Source organism: Scyliorhinus torazame, chromosome 23, assembly GCF_047496885.1.
Source record: "Scyliorhinus torazame isolate Kashiwa2021f chromosome 23, sScyTor2.1, whole genome shotgun sequence".
NCBI lineage: Eukaryota > Metazoa > Chordata > Chondrichthyes > Carcharhiniformes > Scyliorhinidae > Scyliorhinus > Scyliorhinus torazame.
The window spans coordinates 56,660,066-56,673,717 of NC_092729.1; the positions used below are offsets into that span (position 1 = coordinate 56,660,066).

General features: G+C 43.6%; 1 protein-coding gene across 1 annotated transcript in view; it reads right to left on the bottom strand.

Annotated features, from left to right (window-relative positions):
- Positions 1–667: 667 nt before the first annotated feature.
- Positions 668–13,652, bottom strand: part of LOC140399660 (uncharacterized) — a 44,450-nt gene continuing 31,465 nt past the window's right edge. The window contains exon 4 of the mRNA XM_072489204.1: positions 668–954. Within this exon, the coding sequence (XP_072345305.1) occupies positions 668–954 (287 nt within the window). The remainder of the gene's footprint in view (positions 955–13,652) is intronic.

Sequence of the window (13,652 nt, forward strand, 5' to 3'; positions counted from 1 at the left end):
GTGTCCTGAGGTGAAAACACGACAGCCGAATTTAGACTTGTGAAGCTGACTATATCTTAGAATACAAATCTTTGAGAAACAGAAATTAGATGCATAAGTAGGCCATTCGGCCTTTCGAGAATGCACCATAATTCAATATGAGCATGGCTGATTATTCAACTTTAGTATCCCGTTCCCGCTTTCTCTCCATATCCCTTAATCCTTTAGCTCCAATGACCTTTGGAATATATGCAACGAACTTGTCCCAACAACTTTCTGTGATAGATAATTCCACAAGTTCACAACTCTGAGGCAAGCACCTATTTCTCATCTCTGTTCTGAATGCCTTACCCCGTATTCTTAGGCCGTGACCATTAGTTTTGCACGTCTCCAACATCGGAACCTTTCTTCCCGCATCGAGCCTGTCCAGCCCCATCAGGATTTGATATGTGTCTATGAAATATCCGTTCATTATTCTAAACTCTGTTGAGTGTAAGCCCAGTCGATCCAATCTTTCTTCATATGTCAGTCCTGCCATCCAGGGAATTAGTCTGGTGAAACTTCGCTGGACGTCCTCAATAACAAGAATGTCCTTCCTCAAACGAGGAAACCAAAACTGCACACGATACCCATGGTGTGACTTCACCAAGGCCCTGTATAACTGCAGCAACACATCCTTACTCTTAGGCTAAAATCCTCTCGCTATGAAGGCCAGCATGCCATTAGCTTTCCTTGCCTCCGACTGTAACTGCATGGCAAGCATCAGCGACTGTTCCACCATGACACCCAGGTCTCGTTGCAATTCCCCATTTCCTGAACTGTCATCATATAGATAACAATCGGCCTTCTTGTATTTCCCACCAAAGTGGGTAACGTCACACTTACCCACATTATATCGCATTTGATAAGTATGTTCCCACCCAGCCAGCCTGTCGAAATCACACTGCAGCCTCTTTGCAGCACACTTGCAGGCACCTTAGTGTCGTATGGAAATTTGAAGATATTGCATGAAATCCCTTCATGCAAATCATTGATGTATATTGTTAACAGCTGGGGCCACAGCACTGAACCACTGCGCCACGAACCACTGCATGCCATTCAGTAAATAACCCGTTTTTTCCAACACTCCGCTTCCTGACTGCCAACCCATTCTCTATCACGTCAATACATTGCGCATAATCCCATGACCTCTAATTAACTCAATAATCTACTGTCAAAAGCCTTCTTAAATTCCAACTTCCACTGGTTCACCGTTGTGTAGTCCACTGGTCAGACCCTCAAACTATTGCAGAAGATTTGTGAAGCATCATTTTCCTTCAGTGAATCCATGCTTATTTGGACCGATCCTGGCCCCATTTTAAAAATGCTCAGTTATTTCATTCTTACTAGTTTAGTCCAGCATTTTCCCTACTACCAATGTCAGGCTAACCGGTCTATAATTTCCCGTTTGCACTCTCCCTGCTCACTTAAAAAGAGTGGTTGCATTAGCTACCCTCCGATACATTGGAACTCTTCCGGACTCTATTGAATGCTGGAAAATAATCATGAATGGTTGCACTTTTTCGAGGGCCACTTCCTTAAGTAGTCCGGGATGTCGAACATAAGGCCCTGGGGATTAATCTCAATGTCAATGCAATTTCCTGATTAATAAGGATTTCCTTCAGTTTCTCCTTCATGCTGGACCGTCTGTCCCAGGAAGGCTATGATTATCCTCCTTTGTGAAAAAAGGTCTAAACTATTTCTTCAACTGGTCTGCCATCTCTTTGTTTCCCATTATGAATTCACCTGATTCTCACTGTAAGGTGCGTACATTTGTCTTCACCACTCTTTGTCTCTTCGCTTATCTATAGTACATTTTGCAGTCACTTGTTATGTCCCGTGCACGCTTACTCTCGTACTCTGTTTTCCCCTTTACGAATTATACCCTTTGTCCTCCTGTGCTGAAATTGATATTTCGCCCACTCCTTAGGCTTGCTGGTTTTTCTGATTATTCATATGCCTCCACTTTGGCTTTAACACTATGCCTAATTTCTTTTAGCCATGGCTGAGTCACCTTCCCCGATGTACTCTTGCGCCAGACAGGGATGCACACTTGTTGAAGTTCACCTTTGTGTTCGCTAAATGTCTGCCATTGCCTATCCGCCGTCAACCCGTTCAGCATCATTTGCCAACTTCACCTAGCTAATGCACGTCTCGAACCATCAAAGTTAGCTTTCTTTAATTTCAGACTCTATTCTCAGACTCAACTGTGGCACTCTCTATCTTAATCAATAACTCTACCTTATTAGGGTCACTCTTCCCTAAAGGAACTCGCACAACAACGTTGGTAATTAATATCGCTCATTGCACAATCTAGGATGGCCTGTTCTCCAGTTGGTTCCTCGACATATTGGTCGAGAAAACCATCCCTTAAACTCTCCAGGAAATTAACCTCCATCGAATTGCTGCCAGTTCAATTGGGCTAATTAATATGCAGATTGATATCACCCAGAATAACTGTTGTTCCCGTACTGCACGCATCTCTAATGTCCTGTTTGATGCCATCCCCAAACAACAAGTGTTTTTTTGGTCTGCACTCAAATCCCACTGACGTTTTTGCCCTTCAGTGTTCCGCATCTTCACCCATACAGATTTCACATCATCAGGCTAATGTTCTTTGTTACTGTTGCGTGAATCTCCTCTTCAACCAGCAACGTACCGTTCCTTTCCTTCTATTTTTTCTGAATATTGAATACCACAGGACATTGGGTTCCTACCCTTGGTGACCATGGAGTCAAGTCTAGTGATCCCAATTATATCATCTCCGTTGATGATTGTCAGCGCAGAAAATTCATCAAACTTATTACAAATTCTCCTTGCAGACATAGAGCCTTCGTATATTCTTTTTGCCCATTTAGAATTATGATGTAAAATGGCCCTTTTTTATTTTTGACTTTGGTTTCTCTGCCTTCCACTTTTCCTGTTACTGCCTTTTGTTTCTGTCCCCACCTTACTTCCATCCGATCTCCTGCATCGGTTCCTAACCCCTGCCATATTAGGATAACCCTCCACAACAGCACAACAAATTCTCCCTAAGGACATCTGTTCCGGTCCTGTCCAGATGCAGACCATCCGTTTCGTACTGCTCCACCTCCCCGAGAGATGGTTCCAATGTCCTGAAATTTGAATCCTTCCCACTTACACCATCCCTCAAGCCACGTATTCATCTTAGCTATCCTGTCATGTCTACTATCACCAGCATGTGACACTGGTTCTAATCCTGAGATTCGACCTTTGAGGTCCTGCTTTTTAATTAAAATTCTAACTCCCTTATTTCAGCTTGTAGGACTTCATCCCGTTTCCTGCCTGTATCATTGGTCCCCATATGCACTACGGCAGACATCTGTTCATACTTTCCCGAGAATGACCTGCAGCTGCAACGAGACATCTTTGACCCTTGCACATGGAAGACAACTTGCCATCCTAAATCTAGATTGGGGCCGCAGAAACGTCTATCTATTCCCGTCATAATTGAATCCCCTATCACTATAGCTCTGCCACTCTTTTTCCTGCCCTCAAGTTCAGCAGAGCCAGACACGGTGCCATGAACCTAGCTGCTGCAGCCTTTCACTTGTGAACCATCTCAAGACACGGCACGTTGGACAGTGGTTAGCACAGATGCCTCATTAGTGCCAGCTAGACGGGTTAAATTCCGTGCTCGGTTACTCTGCATGAGTTTGTACATTTTCCCCATTTCCACATGGTCTCTCTTCGGGTGCTCAGGTCTCATCACTCAGTCCAAAGATGTGCAGGTTCGGTGGATTTGCCATGCTAAACTGATTGTTGTTGTCCAAAATGTTCGGTGGGGTAACTGTGACATGGTGAGGATTAGGTGCTCTTTCCGAGGATTGAGGAACAGTTGATGGGCCGAACAGCCTCCTTCTGGAGTTTGGAGGTTCCGTTATCGTCTGTAAATTGCAACACGTACCCTGAGAGTAGTTGTCTGTCCGGCATTCCTCTAGTCTGCAGCAAAGCGGTTTGATATTAGGTGAGGGCCTAAACTGAGATGTTTACGAACAGGAAAACACAGGGATATTCCTCGGACGAGGCTATTGGTACAGTAAGGCCCACTCTTCCATTCACAGTGTCGTGGTAGATAAGCTTCCACTTACTCAGTTTTCTGTAGAATACCAATCTCCCTTGCCATCATTAGAACCTCGAAACCTATCGACTTCTTTCTTGAACATGCTTAGTCATTGTTAGTCTGTTGTCGCCTGGGTAACAATTCCAGTGTTTAACTTCCCCTGTGTGAAAACACCCTCGTGATCACAGATTAGGAAACATGCCAATGTTTCCAATGTAACCGTCTGTTGTGTCTCCCATTCTGGTCGTCATGCCCAACGGAACACTATATCTACATCTAGCCAGTCAAACCCTGAACGAACTGTGCAAATTGTAATGAGTACATCTGTTCTGCGTCGAAGCTCCAAGGACCAAGTTCCCCAGTTTTCCCTCAGAAAATGATGTCCCACGCACGAGTCCAGTGAATTCACGTTGCACGGCAATATATTAGCTACATCCTCCTTGAAGAATGAACTCGAAAGTTGTACACAACACTCCAATTAAAAGGATCTTCGTATTTGCAGCAGACATGCTGAATGATGCATTCAGATTCCATTGGAATGTATGGGGTTATGGCATGTGGGATCCTAATTGCTTGGTGCATGTGTATGCCGATGAATAAGGCCACAGTTGTAAATAAGGAGACATAGACCAATTATGACAACAATTTCTGAACAATCACTATTACCTAAAAAGCTATTCCCTTCCATTATGTTTGTACAAAGTGGATAACGCCACACATATTCACACTATGTTCGATTTTCCATTCGTTGCACATTCACTTAGCCCCTCCATATATTCTTCAAATGTACTGCCATGCTCCTCACTTCGCAAGCCAATTGGTAAACACAATATCTATTCTGATAATGGCTTCCTTCTGTACTGTAGTGATTTTGCGAATCTATAATATGCTCACAAAATCCAACAGGTGTGTCAAAACTGATCCCTCTTCGATCCAAGTTGACTTCCCAACCAAATCATTTTTCAGTGATATCAGGTGCTTTATAACAGACTCTAACATGTTCTCTGCTATAGAAGTCCAACTAACAGGTCTGAAGGTCTCAGGTTTCTCTCTCGATCCATTTCTAAACAGTGGGGTAGCGTTTCTTAATGTCTAGTCTGCAGTTTTAATCTCTAACATATTCATCCTGTCCCAGAAACCTGTCATTTTTCAGCAAAACTGTCTTTCGCAACTGTTGCAGATTTTGAACATGTCGATCAACAACTTTCACTATGTTGAAATGTTCCTTTCTTACAGTTAATACCCTGGCAATTCTAATCCTGTCCCGTGGAAAGTGTGGCCTCTCTACTTGCACTACTCGCTACCTGGTGGCCATGGCAACTGCGGATCTACTGCTCATTATCACAGACGTCATTCTGAATCAGATCAATACATATTACATGCCATTGAGCTTTCTGGACATAACCCCTGTGTGCAGTGTTAAGGGTGTACTGCTGAGTGCAGCCAGGGACTGTTCTGTCTGGTTCACAGTTACGTTCTCCCTTGATCGGTTTGTGACCATCTGTTGCCAGAAAATGAGAGCAAAATATTGCACCGGGAAAACTGCGGCTGTGGTTCTAGCAACAACCGGCATTCTGCTCTGCTTTAAAAACATCCCCTGGTACTTTACGTTTACACCTTACGTGATAATAGGCAATACACCGTGGCTCTGTTACACAAAGGTAATAACTTTAACTGACCCAATTTGGCAAGGATTTCATTGGTTCGAACGGATTTTAACGCCATTGCTCCCATTTGTTTTAATTATGTTGCTCAATGCACTGACAGTCAGATATGTTTTAGTGACCAGTCGAGTACGTCAGGGACTGAGGGCTCAGAATAATGGAGAGAATCGCAGTGATACAGAAATGGAGAGCAGAAGGAAGTCTATGATTTTACTCTTCAGCATATCTGGGACCTTCATACTTCTATGGTTGTTGAATGTTATATATTTCTTGTACAAACACATTCGAGGAATCGTTTATTTAAACGAATCTGAAGCTATATGTCAATATGTGGGATGGATGCTGCGTAATTTAAGTTGCTGCACAAACACATTTATTTACGGCGTGACTCAGTCAAAGTTCAGAGAGCAGGTCAAGAAGGCAGCAATGTATCCGGTTACATCAATTAATAAATTGGTCAACAAATATCACTTGTGATAGGATCTCACTGGCGAGAGTCAGTTGTACAGTCGAACTAACTGAATTGAAGGTGCATCTACAAATTCGCAACAGACAAACGGCATGTAACAACGAGGAGTGAACATTTATATGTAAGAAGTCGGGCCTGCTGGAGTGGATCAATCCCTACCTCCACTACTGACAGCCGCTTTCACCGAGCTGGGAGCACCAGGAACTGGCGACCGGCAGTCTCAGTAAAGGACAATGATCCGTTGCTGCCGGGAGTTCCCTCAGCCAATCAGCCAGCTGTGACTGTGACCGACAGCTGTGACTGTCAGATCTCGGAAGTCATACTGCAAACATGCCTTCAGTCAGGAAGCAACATGCATCGCAGGCATTGTTTGAGGTTGCATTGTAATCCACAGCTGCATTCATTATGCATAGGTTTCCACCAGCTGGCTATCAAATATCTGACGTCACGCTGGAGATTCATTCATCCAGCAACCCACTCTCAGCCAATTTTTGAGTTTGCGATGTGACTGATAGCTGTATTCACCAAACAGAATATTCTAACGTTTGACTGATAGCCAATCCAGACATCCAGCTGTTCTTTCTTAGTAGCTTAGCCAATCAGGCAGCTCTGCCTAGTGAAATAAAACCATTTGATCATCTGAATCATTCTTGCTCCCTGCAATAAATAAACAGACGCACATGTGGGAGAAATTATTCGGAGTATGGTCCCGTTTAAAATTTGTACCATTTAGTTTATATTTTTCTTTAAAATTATTCCAAGGACATGAAACGCAATACACTGGTTGGAAATTTAGTCTAAAATTTAAGGGGAGACTGTTCAGTAAAGATGTTAGGAAACACCGCATCGCTCAATGGCAGGTAGCGGTTTGCAACTCTCTCCACAACAGCAGTTGAAGCGAGAACAGTTGTTCATCTGAAATCAGAGAAATATACATTTTAAAAGGAGGGATAATGGATGACTCGGGATATTGAGGGATAATGGATGACTCGGGATATTGAGGCCATGGTCAAACGGAAGGAATCATATGATATATATAGTCATCCAGGATCACACGAATCCCTTCAAGAGTATCGGGCTTTTCGGAGTAAAGAGAGAAATAAGGAGGGCAAGAAGGGGACATGAGATTGTCTTGGCAGATAAGGCAAAGAAAATCCAAAAAAAGGTTTTACAGATACATAGAGGGTAAAAGCGTGACTAGGGAGAGGGTAGGGCATCTTAAGGATAAACAATGTCAACTATGTGCAGATTCACAAGCGATTGGAGATGTCCAAAATGAATATTTATCGTCAGTATTTGCTGCTGGGAATGCTACGAATGTTAAGGAAATAAAAAGCGATGTTTTGAGGAGTGCACATATTGCAGAGAAGTTGGTGTTGGGGGTATTGAAGCGCATAGAGATAGATAAATCCCAGAGACCTGATGAAATGTATCCCAGGGCGTTTAGGGGACTCGTGAGGAAATTGCCGCCCCTGGCTGAGATAATTGAATCACGACAGCCACAGGAGAGGCGCCTGACGATTGGAGGGTAGCAAATGTTATGCCCTTGTTTAAGAAGGGCTGTAGGGATAATCCCTGGAACTATCGAACGGTTAGCCTTACTTCTGTAGTGGGTAAATTGATATAAGGTATTCTCAGGGACAGGATCTACAGACATTTAGACAGGCAAGGGCTAATTTGGGAAAGTTAGCATCGTTTTGTAAGGGGAAAGTCATTTCTCACGATTTTGACTGAGGTTTTTGAAGGAGTAACCAGGAAGGTAGATGAGGGCAGTGCTGTCGACGTTGTCTCCATGGACATTAGTAAGGCCTTTGACAAAGTTCTCCATGGTAGGTTGTTGCAAAAGGTGAAATCTCACGGAATCTAGCGGCAGGTAGCCAATTGGATACAAAATTGGCTTGGCGACCGAAATTGGCGGTGGAGGGTTCTTTCTCAAACTGGAGGCCTCTGGTCAGTGGTGTGCCTCAGGGATTGGTGCTGGGTCCACTGTTACTTATGATGTATATTAATGATTTGGATGAGAATGTAGGAGGCATTTTTAGGTAGTTTGCAGACAAACCCAAGATTGGGGCACAGTGGCTGGTGAAGAATGTAATATGAGCTTTCAACAGGATCTTGACCATTTGGGCAGTGGGCCGATGAATGACAGATGCAGTTTAATTTGACTAATTATGAAGTGATGAATTGATTCCCAGGGACTGATAACCTAGATGAAATCATGGCACGAACTACTGAGTTAATTGCAGGCATTTGACTCACCTCTCTTTGGGTGAAGAAATGTTTCCTTATCTCTGTCCGAAATCCCAGAATCCTCAGACTTTGACCGCTGGTTCTATACACACCCACCATTGAGAACATCTTCCTTGCATGTACCCTATCTAGTCCTGTTAGACGGCTCGATGAGATCCCCCTAATTCTTCTTAACTCAAGCGAGAATAATCCGAACCTAGTCAATCTCTCCTTATTTGCCAGTAACGCCATCCCTGGAATCAGCTTGGTAAACATTCGCATGCACTCCTTAGAGAGCGAGAACATCATCCCTCTGAAAGGAAGACCAAAACTGCACGCAATATTCTAGGTGTGGCCTCACCAAGGGCCTGTATAATTGCAGCAATGCATCCCTTTGTCTATACTTGAAACCTCTCACAATGAAGGGCAACCTACCATTAGCCTTCTTTACCGCCTGCTGTACCTACATGCTTACCTTCAGCGATTGGTGCACAAGGACAAACAGCTCCCGCTGCGCACTCCCCTCTCCCAATTTACAGCCATCAGGTCGTAATCTGCCTTCCTGTTTTTGCTTCCAAAGTGAATAACCGCACACTTATCCAAATCATCTCCCATTGATTTGCCCACTCACCCAACATGTCCAGATTATGCTGTAGGATTTCTTCCTCCTTGGCACAGTTCGCCCTCCCACCCAACGTAGTACCATCTGCAAACTTTGAGATGTTACATTTTTCTCCCGGATCCAAATCATTAATATATATTGTGAATTGTTGGGTCCCAGCACCAATCACTGTGGAATCCCTCTAATTCCTGCCTGTCAATTTCAAAATGACTCATTGATTCCTACTCGTTATTTGTTCTCTGCCAATCAGTTTTCTAGCCACCTCACTACACTTACCCCTATCCATGTGCTTTAATTTCGCACAATTATCTCTTCAGCGGGACTTTGTAAAACGCTTTCTGAAATTCCAAATATTACGACATCGACTGGCTCCACCTTGTTAACTGTAATGATTACATCTTTAAACAATTCCAACTGATTTGTCAAGCATGATTTTCCCTTCATAAATCCACGCTGACTCAGACTGATCCTGCCACTTCTTACGAAATGTTCCGGTATAAAATCCTTGATAATGGATCCAAGAATTGTCCGCACTCCCAATGTTAGGCTTACTGGTCTATAATTCCCTGATTTCTCTATACCTCCCTTTTTGAATATTGGAGTGACATTGGCAACATTCCAATCTGAAGGGACTGTTCCAGAGTCGAGAGAATCCCGGAAGATGACAACCAATGAATCCAATATTTTCAGAGCCACTTCCTCAAGCACTCTGGGACAAAGTTTATCACGCTCTGGGGATTTATCCGCCTTCAATCTCATCAATTTTCCCAGCACGATTTCTCTACCCATATTGATCTCCCTCAGTTCTTTCCTTTCACTAAACCTTTCATTCTCTAACATTTCCGGGATCTGATGTGTGTCCTCTTTTGTGAAGACAAAACCAAAGTATGTATTCAATTGCTGAGCCATTTCTTTGTCCCTTGTTATGCATTCCACTGTTTCAGTCTGTAGGGTACCTACATATGCTGGTTACAATTCAGATGACTAACATGCAATAACATGAGCAGAAATGAATTACTTTAATTGCAGCTGCAAAATTTTACTTGTTCCTGTAAGCTTGATTTTGGGATTAGTTTCCCGGTAATTCAAAATTAGCTGGTCAAATTAAAGACCCGATGAAGATCGATGCACACGGTCTTGTGACACAGGAAGATAATTGGCTAATCGGGTCCATGCAACGAGAAGTCCTTCAGAGATACTTGGCGAACCCGGCCTTGGGTTGGGGTGGTGTAGGGATGCGGTAGGGAACGACGCAGGAGCACCGAATTAATTAGGACGATTTTTACATGAGCAGGAGGCACTGTTATCGGGATGCAATTGGAAAGAGGAGGAAAAGGAATACAGGGATTTGTAATGGTGGATGACGCAACATCTCCGGATTAAGTAAGTGACCTGTAACGGGCTCACTCGGAGTAGTGAGTGGTACATTGAAGCAAAAATGAACACAGTTCCTGAAGCATGGACCGTGCAAGGAAATTTGACGCACAGCATTAAACGAGTCAACCACTGCAAACTGCACAAACAATTAAATGAACACTTGTGTGTGTGATTATATCTCATGGACTGAACTGTTTCAAAAAAGCTTCTGATAAGCACTTTCTAGGGGGGGGGGGGGAAGTAGAGACAAACACAAACAATGTGTGCCTCACCAGCGGGGCTTAGATCCGGGGAATCATACCTAACATCCAAAATTTCGACGGTAACAATCACACATTTCGAGCGTTTATTAATGTCAGTGTACACATTCTGCTCAGGAAGAAAGTAAAGAAAGTGTTACAAGATTAATAAGTGTATTGGTGAACATCAGAAATAAGGCCCAGTTGTGTATTTAATTTCATTGTTCGGTGCCTCGAGCGGTTCAACCTACAGTTAGATTTGTGCTGGACAGAGCTAGTTTTATGCATGGCAGTTGGGTAAAATCCAATTGTCTTCCTGTTGTATTTTACTGGGACTGCAGCGTGAAGGGTAATTGAATAGACGAGCAGCGTTGTTACAGTCTCTGAGCAACGGGCCTTGTTTGGTAGATAAACGCCCCTTTGTCATTACTTACACTGGAAGGCCGAGCAGTTGGACATGTGGGCAGAGGGAGAAGGCAGCTCCCACAGTCCTTCTAGAACTACATGGTGGAACAGCTCTTTCAGTCTTGCAGGAAGAAAAGCCATACAATGAAGTAAAGCGTATATAAAGTCCAACGCAGAACAGAGGAAGCTGGCAACATGGACAGGTTACTCCAGTAAAAGCCACACCGCGCTGAAAATAACATTATATTTTGCAAGGTTGATATATATCTGCACTACTTCAGAACATGGGAATTCGGAGCCGAAGGTGGAAATTCAACTGTTCGACCCTGCTCCACCATTCTATCAGTTCGTGGCTGAATTCTTCCTGACCTCAAATCCTCCTCCCTGGCTGTTCAACATATCTCTTTAACACGTTTTTTAAAAATCAGAAATATATATAAAACCTTCTTGAAAGCATTTCATGAGTCAGACTCCACCGTACTGTGGGGCAGGGAACTCCATAGATTCACCACCCAGTTCGCGAAGGATTTTCAACTCACATCAGTTTGAAGTCTACCGCCTCTCAACCACTACCTGTGATGTATCGTTCTAGAGAGCACTACAGGGTGCGTTGGGGGGGTTGGGGGGGGGGGTTGGGGGGGGGGCTTTGGTCTAGGTTCAGTTTCTCAATCTTTTTTCGTATTTTACACACCTCTAGCAGGCCCCTTTCACGCTTCTCAACTCCAGCGATTGTGAGGCTAAACTGTTTAATCGCTCCTCATACGTCAACTCTTTTACCCCCGGAATCAATCTGGAGAACCTGCTCTGAACTGCCTCCAGTGCCACCTCTTCGTTCCCCAAATAAGGTATCCCAAACTGGACACAATACATCAGATGAGGTCTCACCAACATCCTATGCAATTCTAGCAACACTGCTTCACTTTTATACTCCAGTCTTTTTGCAATTCGCCTTTTTAATTACATGCTGTACCTGCATACAATTTTTGTGAAAGTCATGAACACACACAGCCCGATCCCTCTGCCCATGCACACCTTGAATTTGCTTTCCATTTAGATAATAATTTGTCTTCCTATTTTCCGGCCAAAGATGATAACCTCAAACGTTTCCACGTTAACTTCATTCACCAAATTTTGGCCCAATGTCCTAACGTATCTATATCCGCGTGTAAAATCGGTATCTCCTTTTCACTGCCTGCTTTCCCAGATATTCTAGCATCATCCGCAAATTTTGCTATGTTAAACTCTGTCCCTGCTTGCAGATCATTTATATAGATTGTAAACAGTTCATGTTCGAGGACCGACCTCTGCGGCAGCATACCTGGTGCAGTTCACCAGCCAAATAAGGATCCATGTTCTGTCAGTCAGTCAATCATCAATCAAATCTCATACTTTGCCCCAATCCCCTATGATCTAACATTCTAGTTCAGTCTTTTATATGGCTCCTTGTGTAACGCCTTCTGGAAGTCTAGACACAACACACCACAGGTTCCCCATTATCCACTTTGCTGGTTACTTCTTGAAGAAACTGAAGCAAGCTTGTCACACATATATTATTCCCTATAAAACCAGGGTGACAATGGTGTATTGAGCTTTGTCTTTCCAACTGTTTCGTCATCCCCTCCTTAATTATTGATTCCAGCAATTTCACCACCACAGAGGTCAACATTACTGGTCTTTAGTCTCCTCCTTTTTCCCCCTCTATCCCATTTGGAATAGCGAGATCAGTTAAAAAGTAGAAAATTATGATATCGCCCTCACAGACAATGAGTGGCAAATGGCTCAAATTGCTTAACTCGATGAGAAAACCACTTCCGTTGCAAAATAAGCATCTGGGAAAAAATAGAAAATTATGATCTCCACCTCACTGACAACAAATGGCAAATAAGTGAAAATGCTTCAATTGATGAGAAAATGACTTTGAATGCCAAATAAGCATCTGGTAAAAAGCTTCTCTGCAGAAAGTGCACCCAACTGGAGCTCCTCACAGACCGCATGGTTCGGTTGGAGCAGCAATTGGATGCACTTAAGAGCATGCAGGTGGCGGAAAGCGTCATAGATCGCAGTTATATAAATGTGGTCACACCCAAGGTGCAGGCAGAGAAATGGGTGACCACCAGAAAGGGAAGGCAGTCAGTGCAGGAATCCCCTGTGGTTGTCCCCCTCTCGAACAGGTATACCCCGTTGGATACTGTCGGGGGGATAGGCTATCAGGGGAAAACAGCAGCAGCCAGAGCAGTGGCACCACGGCTGGCTCTGATGTTCAGAAGGGAGGGTCAAAGCGCAGAAGAGCAATAGTAATAGGGGACTCTATAGTCAGGGGCACAGATAGGCGCTTCTGCGGAAGTGAATTTTTTTTCTGTTTCTAATTTGTTTGTATTGGTATCGGGTGAAGATTTGATTCGCTGTGGTTCTCTTGAGCAAGATATTCTTCTACATTTTTTCCAGTCAGATACATTCTGCGACTTTGCTGCTTTTTTCAACCACAGCAAACGTGATGAATAATTGGAAATTCACAACACTGAAGGAGGCTCTTTGTTCCACAGTT